Raw genomic sequence first — 20,478 nt, 5'->3', positions numbered from 1 at the left:
GGTTGGTTCTACCTATGAAAATCAATGAATATAATATACCACATTACTAAAAAGAAGGAAAAAAAACCACATGACCATTTTGATTGCTGCAAAAAAAGCAGCTGAGAAAATTCAACACCCTTTCATGGTAAAAAACACTCAATAAACTTGGAATATAAGGGACTTCCTCCACTTGACAAGGTACCTTTATGAAAAATGCACTACTAACATCATACTCAATGGTGAAAGACAAAGATTTTCCCTAAGAACAGGAACGAGACAAAGATGCCCATTTTTATCACTTTGAATTCAACACTGTACTGAAAGTTCTAGGCAGAGTAATTAGACAAGAAAAAGAAAGCATCCAAGTTGAAAAGGAAGAAATAACATCATCTCCATTTGCAGATGACATGACCTTATATATGGAAAACCCTAATGAATTCACAAAGAAACTATTAGTGCTAATAACAGATTCAGTGAAGTTGGAGGACACAAGAGCAACACACAAAAATCAGTTATATCTTATACACTAGCAGTGAACAGTCCAAAAATGAAATTACAACAATTCCATTTACAACAGCATCTAAAATAATAAAATGGTTAGGAATAAATTTAACCAAGGAAGTGAAAGACATGTAGATTTTAACTACCAAATATTGCTGAAAGTAATTAAAGAATATCTAAATAAATGGAAATACATCCTATGTTCATGGATTGGGAGACTTAATATTGTTAAGATGGCATATTTCCCAAAGTGATCTAGAGATTCAATACAAACCCTATCAAATACCAATAGATTCCTGCAGAAATGGAAAAACTTAAAATTCATATGAAATTGCATATGGACCCAGAACAGCCAATGTGATTTTGAAAAAGAACCCACACTTGCTGATTTAAAATTTTACTTTTAAGCAACAGTAATCAAAACAGTGCCATACTGGCCTAAGGATAGGCCATACAGAACAATGAAACAGAACTGAGGACCAGATAGACCCACACATCCATGGTCAACTGATTTTCAGTAAAGGTGCCAAGAAAGAAGAGTGGAGAAAGAATAGTTTTCTTAACAAATGGTGCCGGAACAACTGGGTATTCACATGGAAAAAAGTGAAGTTGGAACCCTACTCACATCATTTACAAAATTAGCTTAAAAAAATGTAAGAGCTAAATTTAGAAAACTCTTAGAATGAAACACAGAGTAAATCTTTATGACCTTAGCTTTGGCAATGGGTTCTTAGATATGATACCAAAAGCACCCAAAATAGATAAACTAAGCTTCATCAAAATTAAACATTTGTACATTAAAGGACATTATCTATTTTAAAGTGAAGAGAAAGTATAAGTGTCTATATCTATATATGGACATATATCATATATGTCTGTACATATATCATATATCTAAATCTATGTAGATATCCCTATCTTAGAGACTTTAAGAAAGTGAAAAGACAACCCATAGAATGGGGGAAAATTTTTGCAAATCATGTAACTAGTAAGAGTCTAGTGTCAAAAATATAGAAAGAGCTCTTAACAACAACAAAAAAAGACAAACAATCCAATCAAAAAATGAGTGAAGGATCTTTGAATAGACATTTCTCCAAAGATACACACATGACTAATAAGCACATGAGAAGATGCTCAACATTACTAGTCATTAGAGAAATGTAAATCCAAACCACAATGAGAGACCACTTCACACCCAGTAGGATGGCTCTAATAAAAAAAAAAAAGGAAAATAATAAGCACTGATGAGGATGTGAAGAAACTGGACCCTCATACACTGCTACTAGGGATGTAAAATGGTGCAGCTGCTGTGGAAAACAATTTGGCAATTCCTCAAAAAGCTAAACATAGATTTAGTATATGACCCATCAATTCCACTCCTAGGTATCTACATGAAAGAATTAATAATGGGTATTCATAAATGTCCACAACAGCATTAAAGGGTGGAAACAACTAATTAACAACTAAGGGGTGGAAACAATCCAAATGTCTATCAACAGATGGGTAACCAAAATGTAGTACAGCCATTACAGTGGAATATTATTCAGCCATCAAAAGGAATGTAGTACTGATATAGGCTACACAATGGATGAACCTTGAAAGCATTGTGTTGAGTGAAAGAAGTCAGTCACAAAAGCCCACATACTACATGACTGAATTTGTATGAAATATCCAGGCTAAGTAACTCCACAGAGACAGAAAACAGATGAGTGTTTGCCGTGCTTGGATGGTAGGGGACATAGAGTGACTGCTTAGGGGTAAGAAGTCTCTTTTAGGAGTAATTAAAATATTTGGAACTAGCGATGATGGTTAAACAATAATGTGAATGTATTAAATGCCATTGAATTGTACTCTTTATAGTGATTAGTTTTTACTTGAGTTTCACCTTAAAAAATAAAGGCAGGGAGACATAAGATTAAAGATGGTGGCATGAGAGGTGAGACAGAGGCCTCCTCCTAAAACCACATATAATACGAAAATATAATTAATACAACTAACCCTGAAAGAGCAACAGGAAAGAAGGCTGCGCCAGACTGCACACACCTGGAGAAAATAACAGACCTCATAGAACAAGGTAATGTAACAAAGCCATGATCCAGCAGGACCCAAGCCCTTCCCCCACCCCAGCTCACTGGCAGGAGGAAGAGGAACGAAGTGGGGGAGGGACTGGAGGCCTGGAACTGCAGAACACCGAGCCCTGAAGATCTGCTCTGGGAGCACAAACCTACATTGCATAGTGCTCTGGCGGTTACTGGGGTTGGAAAGCTAAGACAGGTGGAATACCTGGAGAGACTCACTGATTCCAGCTGCTTGTGGAAAACAGGGATCCATATCCGGCTGCTCTGGGGCAAAAGAAAGGCAGGCAGTCTGAGAGACTTCCTAACAGCAAGAGGGCTGCTAAAGGGGCAAGAACTGCACAGAGCTTACTGCTCAGGAGAAAGGACAGGTAGACAAAATTGTCCAAGTGCACTCTGCCAAGCAGGTTGGGAACTTTCAGGAGCTTCAGGTGCTCCATCCCCCAGGGTGGCTACACAGCTCCAAAGCCCCCCAACCATGACACGCAGCCTGCTGCGTCTTCCTCCCAGCCAGCCCACCCCTGGCTCAAAAACCGGCAGCCCCTGCCCCGGCATCAGGCCAGCCAGAGGGAAGCCCTGCCTACAGCAAATACAATCGCAAAGCATAGAGGCTTACACCTGTGTTTGGCCCACTGGTTCTGGCAGTGGAGACATGCATAGCAGCCGGGAAGCAGGAAACAGATCTTTTCTTCCCCAAGGCACCAACACCATTCCCCTGTGAACACTGATATTGCTCCAGGGGCTGAGCAGCTCTAGAGAGTAGAGCTTCTGGAAAGTAGAGGGTGCCGCATACAAATATGAAACATCAAAGGAACCTGGTTCAAAGCAAAATCCTACATACACCAGAAAAAGAGTCAAATGAAACTGATCTTCCTGAAAGAGATTTCAAAATAAAAATCATAAACATGATCCTGGAGGTACAGAAAAATATTCAAGAACTCAGAAATGAATTATGGTCAGAGATCCAATCATTAAGGAATACAATGGAGGGTTTTAAAAGCAGATTAGATACAGTGGAGGAGACAATAAGTGAAATAGAAATTAGAGAAGAGGAATGCAAAATTAGAGTGTTCCTAAGGTTAAATAGCTGTCACCTGAGGTAATAAAACCACAATAAAGTAGAAAAATTTTTCTTTCTGAGGCACAGAGAGAAAAAAGGATCTCTAAGAATGAAAGAATATTGAGAGAACTCTGTGACCAATACAAATGGAACAATATTTTGTATTATAGGGGTACCAGAAGAAGAAGAGTGAGAAAAAGGGAAAGAAAGTGTCTTTGAGGAGGTAATTGCTGAAAACTTCCCCAATCTGGGGAAGGAGATAGTCTCTCAGGCTATGGAGAAGCACAGATCTCCCAACACAAGGGACCCAAGGAAGATAACACCAAGACCTATAATAATTAAAATGGAAAAGATCAAGGATAAGGACAGACTATTAAAAGCAGCCAGAGAGAGAAATAAGATCATATACAAAGGAAAACCCATCAGGTTATCATCAGACTTCTCAGCAGAAACCTTACAGGCCAGAAGCGAGTGGCATGATGTGTTTAATACAATGAAGCAGAAGGGTCTCGAGCCAAGAATACTTTACCCAGAAAGATTATCATTTAAATTTGCAGATGGGATTAAACAATTTCCAGATAAGCAGAAGCTGAGATAATTTTCCTCCCACAAACCATGTCTACAGTGTATTTTGGAGGGACTGCTACAGATGGAAGTGTTCCTAAGGTTAAATAGCTGTCACCTGAGGTAATAAAACCACAATAAAGAAAGTAGAACAGTTAATTATTAAGCAAATACAAAATTAAATCAACTACCTCCAAAGTCAGTCAAGGGACAAAGAGTACAGAATATGATACCTAATATATAAATAATGGAGGAGAAAGAAAAAGGTGGAGAAAAAAAAAACCTTTAGATGGTGTTTGTAATAGCATACTAAGTAAGTTAAGTTAGACTCTTAGATAGTAAGGAAGTTAACCTTGAACCTTTAGTAAACATGAATCTAAAGCCTGCAATGGCAATAAGTGCATACCTATCAATGATCACCTTAAATGTAAATGGACTTAATGCACCAATCAAAAGACATGGAGTCACTGAATGGATAAAAAAACAAGACCCATCTATATGCTGCCTACAAGAGACTCACTTCAAACCCAAAGACATACATAGACTAAAAGTGAAGGGATTGAAAAAGATATTTAATGCAACTAATAGGGTGAAAAAAGCAGGAGTTGCAGTACTTGTATCAGACAAAATAGACTTCAAAACAAAAGAAAGTAACAAGACACAAAGAAGGACAGTACATAATGATAAAGGGGTCAATCCAACAAGAAGATATAACCATTATAAATATCTATGCACCCAACACAGGAGCACCTACATATATGAAACAAATACTAACAGAATTAAAAGGGGAAATAGATAGTAATGCATTCATCCTAGGAGACTTCAACACTCCACTCACTCTGAAGAACAGATCAACCAGACAGAAAATAAGTAAGGAGACAGGCATTGAACAACACATTAGAACAGATGGACCTAACAAACATCTACAGAACTCTACACCCAAAAGCAGCAGAATACACTTCCTTCTCAAGTCCACATGGAACATTTTCAAGAATAGATCATATACTAGGCCACAAAAAGAGCCTCAGTAAATTTAAAAAGATCGAAATTGTACCAACCAGCTTCTCATACCACAAAAGTATGAAACTAGAAATAAATTACGCAAAGAAAATGAAAAATCCCACAAACACATGGAGGATTCACCACATGCTCCTAAATAACCAATGGATCAATGACCAAATAAAAACAGAGATCAAGCAATATATGGAGACAAATGACAACAATCATTCAACACCACAAAATCTGGGGGACGCAGCAAAGTCCGTGCTAAGAGGAAAGTATATTGCAATACAGGCCTACCTCAGGAAAGAAGAACAATCCCATATGAACAGTCTAAACTCACAATTAACAAAACTAGAAAAAGAAGAACAAATGAGGCCCAAAGTCAATAGAAGGAGGAACATAATAAAGATTAGAGTAGAAATAAATAAAATCGAGAAGAGTAAAACAATAGAAAGAATCAATGAAAGCTGGTTCTTCAAGAAAATAAACAAAATAGATAAACCCCTAGCCAGACTTAAGAAGAAAAAAAGAGTGTATACACATAAACAGAATCAGAAATGAGTAAGGAAAAATCACTATGGACACCACAGAAATACAAAGAATTATTAGAGAATACTATGAAAAATTATATGCTAACAAACTGGATAACCTAGAAGAAATGGACAATTTTCTAGAAAAATACAACCTTCCAAGGCTGACGCAGAAAGAAAGAGAAAATCTAAATAGACAAACTACCAGCAACAAAATTGAATTGGTAATCCAAAAACTAGCTAAGAACAAAACTTCTGGACCAGATAGCTTCACCGCTGAATTTTATTAAACATTTAGTGAAGAACTAATACCCATCCTCCTTAAAGTTTTCCAAAAAGTAGAAGAGGGAATACTTCCAAACTCATTTTATGAGGCCAACATCACTCTAATACCAAAATCAGGCAAAGACATCACAAAAAAAGAAAATTACAGACCAATATCCCTGATGAACATAGATGTAAAAATACTCAACAAAATATTAGCAAACTAAATTAAAAAACATATCAAAAAGGTCATCCATCATTATCAAGTAGGATTTATTCCAGGGATGCAAGGATGGTACAATATTAGAAAATCCATCAACATCATCCACCACATCAAAAAAAGAAGAACAAAAACCACATGATCATCTCCATAGATGCCAAAAAAGCATTTCACAAAACTCAACACCCATTCATGATAAAAACTCTCAACAAAATGGATAGAGAGGGAAAGCACCTCAACATAATAAAGACCATATATGACAGACCCACAGCCAACATTATACTTAACAGAGAGAAGCTGAAAGCCTTTCCTCTAAGATCGGGAACAAGACAAGGATGCCCACTCTCCCCACTGTTATTCAACATAGTACTGGAGGTCCTAGCCACGGCAATCAGACAACACAAAGAAATAAAAGGCATCCAGATTGGTAAAGTAGAAGTTAAACTGTCACTGTTTGCAAATGACCTGATGTTGTACATAAAAATCCCTGAAGAATCCACTCTAAAACTACTAGATCTAATATCCGAATTCAGCAAAGTTGCAGGATACAAAATTAATACACAGAAATCTGTTGCATTCCTATACACTAACAATGAACTAGCAGAAAGAGAAATCAGGAAAACAATTTCATTCACAATTGCATCAAGAAGAATAAAATACCTAGGAATAAACCTAACCAAGGAAGTGAAAGACCTAGACTCTGAAAACTACAGGACACTCATGAGAGAAATTAAAGAAGATACCAATAAATGGAAACACAACCAGTGCTCATGGATAGGAAGAATTAATATTGTCAAAATGGCCAGCCTGCCTAAAGCAATTGACAGATTCAATGCAATTCCTATCAAAATACCAACAGCATTCTTCAGTGAACTAGAGCAAATCATTCCAAAATTCATATGGAACCACAAAAGACCCCGAATAGCCAAAGCAATCCTGAGAAGGAAGAATGAAGCTGGGAGGATCATGCTCCCCAACTTCAAGCTCTACTACAAAGCAACAGTAATCAAGACAACTTGGTACTGGCAGAAGACCAGAACAATAGACCAATGGAACAGACTAGAGAGCCCAGATATAAAATCAACCATATAAAGTCAATTAATATACGATAAAGGAGCCATGGACATACAATAGGGAAATGACAGACTCTTCAACAACTGCTGTTGGCAGAACGGGACAGCTACATGCAAGAGAATGAAACTGGATTTTTTTTTTTTAATCCCACACACAAAAGTAAACTCAAAATGGATCAAAGACCTGAATGTAAGTCATGAAACCATAAAACTCTTAGAAGACAACATAGGCAAAAATCTCCTGAATATAAACATGAGCAACTTCTCCATGAACGCATCTCATCGAGCAAGGGAAACAAAAGCAAAAATGAACTCATGGGACTACATCAAACTGAAAAGCTTCTGTACAGCAAAGGACACCATCAGTAGAACAAAAAGGCATCCTACAGTATGGGAGAATATATTTGCAAATGACATATCAAATGAACAAGGGGTTAACATCCAAAATATATAAAGAACTCACATGCCTCAATACCCAAAAAGCAAATAACCCGATTAAAATATGGGCAGGGGATATGAAGAGACAATTTTCCAAAGAAGAAATTCAGATGGCCAACAGGCACATGAAAAGATGCTCAACATCACTAATTGTCAGGGAATTGCAAATAAAAACCACAGTGAGATATCACCTCACAGCAGTTAAGATGGCCAGTATCAAAAAGACTAAGAACAACAAATGCTGGTGAGGATGCGGAGAAAGGGGAACCCTCCTACACTGCTGGTGGGAATGTAAGCTAGTTCAATCATTGTAGAAAGCAATATGGAGGTTCCTCAAAAAACCAAAAATAGAAATACCATTTGACCCAGGAATCCCACTCCTAGGAATTTACCCAAAGAATATAACTTCTCAGATTCAAAAAGACATATGCACCCCTATGTTATGGAAGCAACCTAAGTGCCTATCAGTAGATGAATGGATAAAGAAGATGTGGTACATATACACAATGGAATACTATTCAGCCATAAGAAGAAAACAAATCCTACCATTTGCAACAACATGGATGGAGCTGGAGGATATTATGCTCAGTGAAATAAGCCAGGTGGAGAAAGACAAGTGCCAAATGATTTCCCTCATTTGTGGAGTATGAGAACAAAGGAAAACTGAAGGAACAAAACAGCAGCAGAATCACAGACTCCAAGAAGGGACTAGCAGATACCAAAGGAGGGGCGGGGGTAGGCTGGTGGGGAGGGAGGGAGAAGGGGATTGAGGGGTATTATCCTTAGTACACATAGTGTGAGGGGGTCACAGGGAAGACGGTGTAGCAGAGAATGCAAATAGTGATTCTGTGGGATCTTACTACACTGATGGGTAGTGACTGCATTGGGGTATGGGTGGGGACCTGATAATATGGGTAAATGTAGAAACCACATTGTTTTTTCATGTGAAACCTTCATAAGAGTGTATATCAATAATACCTTAATAAACAAACAAACAAACACACAAATAAATGTGGGGAATCCTGGGAATTCTACTGCTTAATGCTTAGAACCCAAAACTCAAAAGTGGAAAGGAATTCTGCCCAAATCACTCTCCACCCAGAGGAGATGGCCCTTCTCCTTTCTTGCTTGGATTCTCATCCCCAAATACTTTTCAAACGGTAACAACCGCTCCTAGTCACCGAACACCTACTATGTCTAGAACTTTATGTGTGTGACCATTACGAATGCTTCCCCAATAAGCTTGTGAGCAGCCACTGCTACTAACCCCATTTACAGAGCAGGAAACCGAGTGCAGAGAGAAGTCACCTACGCCTAAGGCCCCACAGCAGGTGGTGTGACACGGATCCACACTAACCACTTGGCAGTGTATTTTCCAACAACAGCCACAACAAATTTGCCCACATGCTCTTCCAGAACCTTGGCACTCCCAGAGTGGAGTCTGTGTTCTCTCCCCTTAGCCTGGGAAGACCTCTGTGACAACCTGGACAGACAGAATCCCACAGAAGCAATGCTGTGTGGTTGTGGTTTCCAAGACCAGCTCCAAAAAGGCAACACAGCTTCCTCCTGGCTCGCTTGCTCTCTCTCAGTTCGCGCTGCACCACCATTTAAGAAGTCCAGCTCTCCTGCAGCCTCCATGCTGGAGAAACCCTATGGGGAGGGCTTATGAGCACACGAAAGAAAGAGCTGGCTGGCCAGTCTCCTGGTGTCACAGCTCCAGACACCATCTGATGCAACAGCATGAGACACTCTGGAGCCAGACCCACCCGGCTAAGCCTCTCTTAAGTTCCTGACCTACAAAACCCATGACAGGCTAAATAATTGTAAATTTTAAGCCACTAAATTTTGGAGTAATTTGTTACACAGCAATAGATAACCGATGCAACGACTATGATATGCTCAGGGAACAGTTGCTATGGGCTCACAATTTCCAGTATCTCCACACGAACCCCTGGAAGTACTTACTAATCAATATTTAAACCCTCAAATTTGTTTTCCACCTCTGGTCTGAGATCTGAAATTGTGTTTGTGAATAAGGAAGTTGGGGGTACTGATTAGTTCTGAGGGATCAGAGCTCTTTAGAGTGGGGATTTCTGAATCCTTGTGTGGAGACTGATGTCTTCACAGGACAGGTGTTTTACTTGTCTGGTATCCATTCTCCCTGCTTCTGATAACAGCATCCCACATTCCCTTTGGGGAGCTTCTCTTCGACACTGGATAACTCAGTGTTCCACCCTCCCCTGGACAAAGGGAAGACAGTGACCCAAGCTAGGCCAGTCCCATGCCCTCTCATCAGAATTTGAACCCAAAGCATCGGGAGGTGGATTCATCTTTGCAGTGTTGCCCTGAAGGAACTGTTATCCGGCACAGCATCGCCAGGCTGCCTTGCTCTGTGCCCTTTCTGATGCTTAATGCTCTGATTGCCCCTTGATTTTGTGAGAATCCTCATCTGCTTCCATTAATTTTACTTCGGATTTAAGTTAACCAGACTGTTTCTGCTGCCAGCAACCAAGAACACTGGTTACTTGAGGGGACTGAGACTGTGGCTTCCTACCAACTTGGGTAGGGTCTGAGGTCAGGGTTTAAACGACGTGGCAGAATAAAGATTCTATTTTCCACTATCTTCTGCAGCTAGGGATGTTCATGTGACTCGGTTCAGGCCAAAGATATATAACTGGAAGTGTTGCGTGGCTCCCAAAAATGAGAGCGCATGCCTCCCTCCTTTATGCAGTTGGAATGAAGATGTGAAGGCTGGAGTGTGGGTAACCATCTGGGATCATGGAGGGGCAGCCATACTCCAGTGCAGAAACAAGATAAAGGAGCTGTGGTCCTTGATAAGGGGGGAAAAGCCACAGCAATGGCCTGCTGCCTGCCTCTGGATGCCTTTTACACGCAACAGAAACACATGTCTACCTCACTGATGTGACTGGTAGCAGGGGGTTTCTGTCATAAGCCTTAGAATTCTAACTGAGAGGATGTTCTGAGAAGACAGTCTCTTTGTGGCTTTTATCACATTCTCAGAGGGAACCTTGACACCCCCTCCCACTTCCAAAAGTTAAAGGGCTGTAGGCACAATGAATCAAGGCTGAAGGAAGAGCGGGTGCCCTGGGGTTATTGCTTGAGAAGGGCCCATGGAGCCTGCTGGGGCCAGGGAAGTTTACAGCTTGTCCTAGGTGGGGTTTCTGCATCAGCAAAAATTCATGGAGCTGCAGCTGGACCATCTGCGCACATTACTGTATGTATATGATTCTCCAAGAGAAAAGTTAGAGAAACATGAGGAACTCCAGATAATGTAGAGGATGTTAACTAATGTTTTCCTGAGCACTTCCTATGTGCCAGGCATTGTTCTAAATGCTCTGCATTAATCCTCTCAAGTCTCACAGAATCCTCTAAGTTAGGAGCTATGAGTACATCCCCTTTTCCAGATGAGGACCCGGAGCATAGAGGGGTGAAGTGAGTGACTTGCCTGACTCCACACACCCGGCTGCGGGTGGGGCTGGAATGTCAGGGCAAGGAGAGGAGAGCCGGCCTTGGGCTTTGGCGAACTCACGGAGTCCTTGAGCGCCAGGAAACAGTGGCAGATCCAGCGGCGGGTGGTCCCGTCACGGCAGATGTAGGAGAAAGCCTTGTCCAGGTTGCGGTCAGGAGCACAAAAGGAGACCTTTTCGATGGTCTGGTCTACCAGCAGGTCCTGGGAAAGGCCGGGGAGGCCAAGAGAGGAATGCGAACTGGCTTTCATGTACTCACCCCACATTCCTTGAGTGTCTGCTCTCTATCCTGTCCTGAACAGGGTGGGCACCCGGCACTCACTGAAACAGCTGTGGGCCCTTCTGGCATGGGGCTCCCAGTTCAGTGTGGGAATCAGACCTCTCACCAGATGGAGACAGCTCAGCATCACAGCCACGCGTGACAAGGACAGCACAGGCAGAGGGGTCAGGGCTGGGTGGGGGAGACACAGGGGCCCATGGGAGCCAAGAGGTGGGGGGTGTCTGAACCAACTTCAGGGGGAGTCAGGCAAAACTTCCCGGAGGAGGTATTGACTAGGCAAAAAGGCAGGGAACAGTGTTGCAGGCTGAGGGAACTACCTGTGCAAAGGTGGCCAACCTGTTGGATCACTGACCTAATTCTCACTGGGGGCTGTGACCTCCCTGGGCAGTCTCTGGGCAGGGGCTTCTGCGGTGAGCAGACACCCAGATTCTGGCCCTGCAGGACTCCCATCTGGCTGGGCAGACTGACAGTCAGCACGTACCAGCTGACACCACTGATCCAAGCACGGACGCTGGACCAGGCATACTTCCAAACTATTTGCATATCTCTTCTCACTTAATGGTAAGGCCCATTTTTATCTCCATTTTATAGATGAGGGGACTGAGACATAGAGGGTTAAAGCTCATACCCAGGGTCACCCAGCTGGTAAGCTGGGCTGGCACTGGAGCTGAGGCGGCTGCTCCAGTTTGTGCTCTCACCCACCATCTATGCCAGCTCACAAAGGAGCACAGAACTCAGTCCTGAGTTATGACTGGAGTGTGCCACGGTGCGGGAGGTGCCCATGGGCTAGACGGCCCCTGGGGGTGGTACATCCTGGAGGTGCATGGGAAGCGTCCCCAGCCCTGACTCGAGTGGGGGCTGGAGGGAGCCCCACTGGTGTCCACTCCCACGGGCTGCCTACCTTGGTCTTGTCATCCACCACTCGGAGTCCGTCTGCTGACACCCAAAGAACGGACTTCACGGACTTCCGGCCCATCTGCAGTTGGGGGGGAGGATAGATAAACAGGGCCTGGCCAGGGCCGCCTCTTCCGGGCTGACCTCACCCACTCCCTGCTCCCGCCCCTCACTCACCGCCTTCAGCTTCTTCACAGCATCCTCACACACATGCATCCCCCGGGACTCCTCCACTTCCACGTGGCCCAGGTACTGGGGGTGAGAGGGGGAGGACATGGAATAAGCACAGGGATCAGTAATTTCTAGTGTCCACTGAGCAGCTGTGACGCATCACACAGTGTCCTAAGTGCATCACACGTACTCACTCATACTGACCTCAACTCCGCAAGGTGGGTGTCCCATTCCCACCCCAGACATTCAGGTGAGAAAACCGCCAACACAGAGATAGTGATTCCCATGGTGCCTCCATCCCTGGGCCTTAACACATCCCTGCTGTCCTTCCGAGTGCCAGTGTCTGGGCCTGGGGACTGGCCCACACAACGACTGATGGGTGGAATGGCTATTCCCCCAAGTTCCCCAGTGGCAGCAAGCACAGGTGCCCCCAGCTGTAGTTCGGTAACACAACATTGTCTCTGCGAGAATTTCCTGCACCTCCTGATGGACCTCTCACACTTGGGGTCTGCTTCCAGAGGAAGAGAAAATAAGGTGGGAGGGCTGTGACCATCCCCTGCCATCTCCCAGCCAGGAGGGGGCTGAGTCCAGGATTTGAACCTGAATCCTGCTGTCTCCTTTATAAACATATGTTGTAAAGAGGCAGGCTGGTCTAAGCTAGAAGGCACTTAACAGTAAAGACCTTTGCAAATGCGACAGAATTTTTGTGACCTTCCAGTGTCCTTTGGATATTGGAGCTCCCACTGAATGAGGTGACTCCAGGAAGGATGCTCCTCCAGGTAATTTTTCTTAGTCCAAGAGAACGTGCGTTGGTTTTCAAATCCACCTTTGAAGGACCAGGCTATGGCGAGTCAGGCTCTGCCAGGTTCCACAGGTCTTTGGGGACACAAAGCCCCTTCCACACAGCCCAGGGCCTTGGCCACCTCGGCCAGGGCCCCAGGTCCCACATGCGCATAGCTGCTGCCCACGCCCTGCCCACTCACCCTCACCGGGAAGCTGCACGTGCCCTTGCGCACCGCATCCTCGTCCGCCTGCCACTGGTGCGGGCGCGACGCCTCGGGAACGTAGGCTGGCTTCCGCCGTCGCAGGCTCTGCCGTAACTTGTTCATGGTGCCTGCCCCGTCTGGTGACACAGAACAGGGGTGCTGGTCAGAGCCATGGAGCTCAAGGGGCATGGGCACAATGCTCAGGGAGCACAGGGTCAGATAACATGGAAGCAGGGTCACAGGCTCAGAGGGTCACTGGGTCAGAGGACATGGCATTTGGGTAACAAGGAACTGCAGCAATTGGGGACATGGGGAAAGTGGACAACAGAAGACAGGGAGTGGGAGAGTCAACAGTGGGAACTCAGAGGACATGGGGCGGAGGTCTGAGATGGGGGTCATGAGGCACAGGTTTTAGAGGCCTGGAGATTGGGGATGTGACAGTCAAGAGGCATGAGGATCTAAAGTAACAGGAAGTTGGAGCATTGGAGAGCTTTGGGGGGAGAGAGGACACAGAAATCAGGTCATGACCTCAGGGCTTTTGTGGGTACAATGTCAGGAGATGAGTGGTCAGAGGGCAGGACGTTGGAGTTCCATGGGTTAGCCGCAGGGGATGTGGGGACATGGGTCTGCCTTAGAAGGTCCAGGGATTGTGGTCCTAGAGCCCAGGTCAGAGGGTACAGGGACAGGGGCTTGTCTCTATGCCTGTGAGGTACTGCCTTTCCAACAACTGTGTGCTTGTCTAAGGCAGGGACCCATGGGTGGTGTGCACCTGGGACCATCAGAGGTAAGGGTGGGGGTGGAGGTGGCCAGCTACTAAGAAAGTCTTCACTGACTAATAAGCTATACTGACAGCCCTGGAGGAGGGTGAGGGGATGCCGAGGACAGAGCACCAAGAGCAGATGGGGACTGCATGCGTGTGTGCGTGTGCATGAACGCGCATGCGTGCATGCAGCTGGTACATTCTTGAGGTATCTGTGAGGGTGTCTAGATCTGAGCATGCAACTATTATCTATGAGTGTGTTTATTTCTGGAGGCTGTACAGAAGGATGCAGGTCTGAGAATAGTTGTTTATGAGTGTGTGTTTGTGAATGTTGTTCATGAGGTAGTCTGTGTCCAAGAGTGTGGTTGTTCTCCATGAGGGTAGGTCCCTGAAAGTTGCTGCTGAAGGGCAGCTATATGTGAGTGTGGGTGTGAGTATGTGTCAGGCAATGCTGACATTGAGGATGTGTCTTCATTTGAAGTGAAGCTGTTGTCCTTGAAAGGGTATGTGCATGACTGTTGTCTTTGAAGCTGTATGTCTGTGAAGGTGTGTCTACTGTCTGATGACTGCTGCCTATGACACTGTGTGTCTGTGAGAGAGAGTTAACCAAAAGACCATGTCTATGGCCAACAGTGCAACTACTGGTGGTGAGGCTGTGTGACTGTCTCAGAGTGTGTGGCTGTGTTGTGAGAGTATGGATCCTTGAGTGCTGTTGTGGGACTGTGTCTGTATGGAACCATGCATCTGTGAGGGTGTGTAATATTGTTGTCTTGCATTGTGGGTGTTCTTTGTGAGACTGTGTGTCTGAGCCATACAAAAGTGTAGTACTTTATGAGATGTGGGGCCATGGGTGCTGTTTGTGAGGCTTCATCTGGTTGTGGCTATTGTCTGTAAAAATGTGGATCTGTGTGTGTTGTCTGGGAGACTGTGTCAGAGTGTACCCAAGAATCCCGAAGACTCGACATATAGTGTCTGTGGTGGCCTGAATGAGTGGGTCTAGGTGTTGTCTGGGAATGTGTCTGTGTTCATGTGACCCTGCCCCTGTGGATATAGGGATGTTGGTGTGTCAATGTGTGTTGCTGCGTCCAGTGTGTGCGTCTGGGAACGTGTGGGGCTTTGATGGTATGGAGTATGCAGGGGAGACATTTGAGGGTCCGTTCATGAGTGTGATTAGGCCTGTGCGACTGCAGGGACAGTTCCTTTGGTCGTACCAGGCAAAGCCACCCACTGATCCAGCCCTTGCCCTGCCCCTAGCTGGTCACTCACCTGGCTCCGTCCTGGAGGCGTCAGGGGGCCCCAGGGCCCCACAGGGGGCTGGGGGCAAATGATGCTCAGGCCTCCTGGGTCCGCCCTGCCCAAGGGGGTAGGAGAAGGTGAGAAGCTGGTTTGGGGTGGGCCCCTACGTCACTCCCTCTTTGGACATCAGCCAAGCCCCCTCCATCTCAGGCTCCCTGATGAGAGCCCTGGTTGTCATAACAACTGTTACTAGGGAAATCAGCCACCTGGTTGCAAGGGCCCAGGAATGAGTAGGTGTGTTTCAGGGGCATTTGTTGGGGTTGTCCTGGCCTCAGGAGGCCCTCGGTACCCACAGGGATGGGGTGAGGAGGGAGGGGCTGTCCTCTAGACACATGTCTGGGGCTAACACAAACACACAATCACAGGTAGGTATGCAACTCATGTTTGCAGTTGTCCCTAGCACTTGGCATCAGCTCTGCACCTTTAGTGACACCTAGACACAACCATAGCTACACACACCAGATCCACAACAGGCACAGCCACTATACAGTCATCTGGTCACACACCCATGCTCACAGACACACAGTCTCTGCTAGGGACATTTGTCCGCATGCATAAAGAGTCCCAGCCTGTCTAGGCACTGCCACAAACATCTGGTCTCATCAGCTACTGATATTTGGGCACTTGTGTTTCCTCAGCCACATACAAAGAGCTAGGCCCAAGCACCCACCGCCCCCGCCCAGAGCAGCACGTGTCCAACCACACCCAATGACAGTTATGTTTCCTCAGGCACCCACCCAAGACCTCACATCACAGACCTGTCCACATGGAATCACACCCAGTTACAGGTCACCTGCTAGGACCAAGTCACATACAGACATGACCACAGCCACGTCATCACACATGGATGCACTGCCGCATGTTGACATCTGGTCACAGATGCACGATGACATTTGGTCACACACAGCCACTCCCAGTCGCAGTCACTTGTGTTTAATCATCTACAGGAAAACAGCTTCACATGGACACTCAACACCAACTGTATTAGACACACCAACATACCTTTTTTGGTCACATGGTCACATATACCTGGTTATACAGGCACACATTTGGTCACAGTACCAGCCACACTTACATGGAGTCCTCTGTACCCAGTCACACACAGAGACACCAATGGCCATGGCCCATGCATTATGGAGAAACAGGCATGCATGCTCAAGACATGCATACAACCACCACGGACACTGTCCCCAAAGATGGCCACATGCAAATACAGCCAGCCAGTTGGTGGTTCAGTCACAGCCACACACATTTCAGAAACGGTTACATATGTAAAGTCAGCATCAGTGTCCACATTACTCAGCTATATGTCACAGGCAGAATAGCATCACCCAATGTGCTATACCCAGTTGTACCATGTCACACCATTACAGAGAAACACAGTCCTTTGCATGAAAATGCACAAGTCACACAGACAAGTATGTGGCCACATACAATTATAGCTCCATGTGGACAGACACAGTACCTCACACATGGAGAAGTCAGCATACAATTTCCATTTCACACACACGAGCACAGTCAGGTGTATACTCAGAAAGACAGTGGCCCAGACATAACACTCAGAGCTGTATTTACACCAAAGACACGGTTCCTGATAGAGCTGTGCACACAGTCAGGAGACAAGCCACCCTGTTATATCACACAGATTCAAACACTTGTAGTCCAACCTGCACATGGACACACACACACACACACACACCAGCCACACAGCCACAGACAAACTCTCACAGACTATGACACAGGCACAAGTACATATAGTCATTGAGGGTCACAGACATGCAGGTCACACACAAACAGAAGCCAAAGTCACATGACATTTGGTCACACACAGCCACTCCCAGTCGCAGTCACTTGTGTTTAATTATCTACAGGAAAACAGCTTCACATGGACACTCAACACGAACTGTATTAGACACACCAACATACCTTTTTTGGTCACATGGTCACATATACCTGGTTATACAGGCACACATTTGGTCACAGTACCAGCCACACTTACATGGAGTCCTCTGTACCCAGTCACACACAGAGACACCAATGGCCATGGCTCATGCATTATGGAGAAACAGGCATGCATGCTCAAGACATGCATACAACCACCACGGACACTGTCCCCAAAGATGGCCACATGCAAATACAACCCCCCAACACAAACATGCAAAGTAGACGTGTCTATTGCTTGAGTCATATGTAATGAAATAACCCGCTATTAACAGTCATTCAGGGTTTCAGACCCCAAGTCAAATACATAATCCAAATCACACATACACAAATATAAAAGCAGATAATCACTCAGTGTCAACACACCGAGCTGGATGTAGTCATTCATACAACACTGGTCACACATGTAGATGTCGTGAACAACCACTGTCCTACACACATACAAGTCCATTACACAATCCATTACATTGGCACAATCTGATTCTATTTGCAATGGCAGTACCACACCCAGAGTTGCAGGGACAGTTGTGTGTCACACAGATACATGTGTGACAAACATATAAAGTCAGACACAACCACAAACATTCAGAGTCACTGAGATGCACATGGACACAGAGTCATAGACACAACTCCATTTACAGTCACAACTCCACCCACATCTCCAGTCAGCCACACACATGCCCAACCTGACTCAACATATACACCATCACATAGCCAGTTATAGTTACCAAGGCACGCCAGCAGGGTCACAAAAGATGTAATCACAGACACAACCAGTCACAACCATGAACATACTCAGGCACACGGTTCTGTAAAAGTACAGGGTTCTGCATAGAGAACAGTTGTCATCTACACACACACAGTCACACAAATGTTTTGGGGTCACACAGACAAATCACATTTTGAGAGACACAACCGCAAGCCTGAATCACAGACACACACACAGGATCCTCATAGTCAACAGCTGTAGCACACATACACATACACATATGCACACAGCCAGTCACACAAACCCAGGGTCACACTCTTAGCAACCTCCACATCGCGTGCTTTCCCCCTTCCCCCCAGGTACCACACACAAAGCCGCCGTCACCGCAGACGCTGCAGACAGACAGGGCTGCACTTGGTCCCTGGGGAGCCGCAACCCCCACCCCTACAGCGTGAATCCTGGAGCCTGGGGGACCAGAACTGGAGGGGGAGGCAGCACACTGTCTGTGGGCGGGGCTGCTCCCAGACATGGGCAGCCCCAGAGACCCTTGACCAAGCATTTTGGGGGGTTGCCTGAAATTTCCCTATTTTATTCAGGCAGGGGGGGAGGGGTGGAGCCCCAGGACAGGGACCTTGTTTTGAAAAGGGACTATCCCTGGGATGCCGCCCAAGTATTGGTGGGGATTTGTGCCCAAGATGCCTCTGTAGCCTGGGGACAGACTGTGCCAGGAATACCCTGACTTTGACTTGGTGGGGAAACTGTGCCCACAGACCCCATCATAAGACCTTGCCTACAGGATTGTTGTGCTCAGAGACCCCCTCAAGCAGGGAGGAGTAGAGATTGCTTTTGGTCTGGAATCGCCTCCTGGAAGCCTTGGCTTGATATGGGGGTTGCTCCCGACAGCATTCCCAAAACCTTGCCTAGGGAGTCGTACCTAGAATCTGTCACCCGTCCTTGATTTTTTGGGGCGAAGGTCTGTCTGGGATCCCTACCTCCAGGGCTTTGGCTATGCCCGAGATCCCTGTCCTCCCAAGCTTTGGCTTGGTGGGGGCCAGTTCTCGGACCCCCCCTCTCAGGCCCACCCTCCCGAGCCTTGGCACCCACTCTCCATCCGGGCGCCGCGGCCACCTCCCACCCTCCGCCACATCAGCAGCGCCGCCCCCCACCCGAGCCCCCCTCTCCCGCCCTTCTCACGCTGGCCGCCGCGCTGCGGGACATCCAGGGCCCGGGCGCCCCCGCCTCCCGCGGCCCCGGCTGGGCCCGGATCCCCGAGTGCTGCTGCCTTAGCGGTGGCGGCGCGGTCTGACGCGGGCCGGGGACCGGTGCGGGTTGCACGCGCGCGAGCCTGCTCCGCTCCCCCGAGGATTCCGTTCTGGGGGCGGGGAAGCGCCCCTCCCGCCTCCGCCCCGCCCATTGGCCCTCCGCCTGCTGGATATGCAAAAAGACCCCGCCCAGGCTCCGCCCCCTGGCCTGCAGGCCTCGCCCACACGCAAATGACCCCGCCTTTCCCGGTGCGGCCACCGCTACGCCACGCCCATTGGCCAGTCGCTGGCTGGGCGTGCCGAAGATCCTCGCTGAGCCCTTCCTCCAGGTCCATCCGAGCGTGGGCTCCTTTCCCTTCCGTAACCCCGATCTCAGTTCCTTGTCTATACCTCGGTCCGAAGGAGTTGCCTCGGGAAGCGTCTTGCTGGGCCACATGCCCAAATCTTCCAGCTAACCCCACGGTTCTCCCTGCCCAGTGGGGGCGGGCAGAAGCGGTGACGAGGCACTTTTTGCACAGGATGGGAGGGGGAAAGAACAGACCCTGGCGTCCCCGTGCGCCACGGGTTCGACTTGGGGGAGGGGAGGGGGCGCTGGGCTAGGCCCAGGGCGCGGTTCTGGCTGCCCCTGCACCTCTGCTCGGCCTAATTCTGTGGGTTTGGCAAAGCAGCTGGCAGGGGCCTTAAGACCCATTAGCAAAGGAGAGGTTGCCGGGAGCCAAGTGAAGGGAGCCGGGTGCCTGGGAGGTGGTGTGTGTTGTGGAGAGGCCTCAGCTGCCACAGCCCTTTGGAGCAGGTGGTCAGCACGTGCGGCAGGGGCGGGGAGTGGGGGGCGGGAAAGGGGAGAAGGAGGTTCCCGGCAACAGATGGCCAGGCAGAGCTGGGGCTTTTAGAGAAGAGGGTGGGAGGGGACTGGCCATCTGCACCTGGACACAGCCCCAGAGCTCCTCCCCGTGTCCCCCTCTCCTCAAAAGTGCAAAGAAAA

The 20,478-nt window shown here is 46.8% G+C and overlaps 1 protein-coding gene across 3 annotated transcripts in view; it reads right to left on the bottom strand.

The window, feature by feature from the left end:
• Positions 1–20,012, bottom strand: part of NUMBL (NUMB like endocytic adaptor protein) — a 34,968-nt gene extending 14,956 nt beyond the window's left edge. The window contains exons 1-6 of one of the 3 annotated variants that reach the window (XM_017641560.3): positions 19,887–20,012; positions 15,555–15,639; positions 13,526–13,665; positions 12,549–12,623; positions 12,379–12,453; positions 11,260–11,400 (exon numbers count right to left, since the gene is read on the bottom strand). In XM_017641560.3, the coding sequence (XP_017497049.1) occupies positions 11,260–11,400; positions 12,379–12,453; positions 12,549–12,623; positions 13,526–13,651 (417 nt within the window). In that variant the 5' untranslated portion in view covers positions 13,652–13,665; positions 15,555–15,639; positions 19,887–20,012. Of the gene's footprint in view, positions 1–11,259; positions 11,401–12,378; positions 12,454–12,548; positions 12,624–13,525; positions 13,666–15,554; positions 15,640–19,428; positions 19,652–19,886 lie in introns of those variants that run through there. The other 2 variants (XM_037013923.2, XM_037013922.2) reach the window with 2 other exon arrangements.
• Positions 20,013–20,478: the final 466 nt, after the last annotated feature.

The sequence above is a fragment of the Manis javanica genome, chromosome 17 (genome assembly GCF_040802235.1).
Source record: "Manis javanica isolate MJ-LG chromosome 17, MJ_LKY, whole genome shotgun sequence".
Classification (NCBI taxonomy): Eukaryota; Metazoa; Chordata; class Mammalia; order Pholidota; family Manidae; genus Manis; species Manis javanica.
Note: the sequence above shows the minus strand (reverse complement) of the source record. Positions and strands in the feature narration are given on the sequence as shown.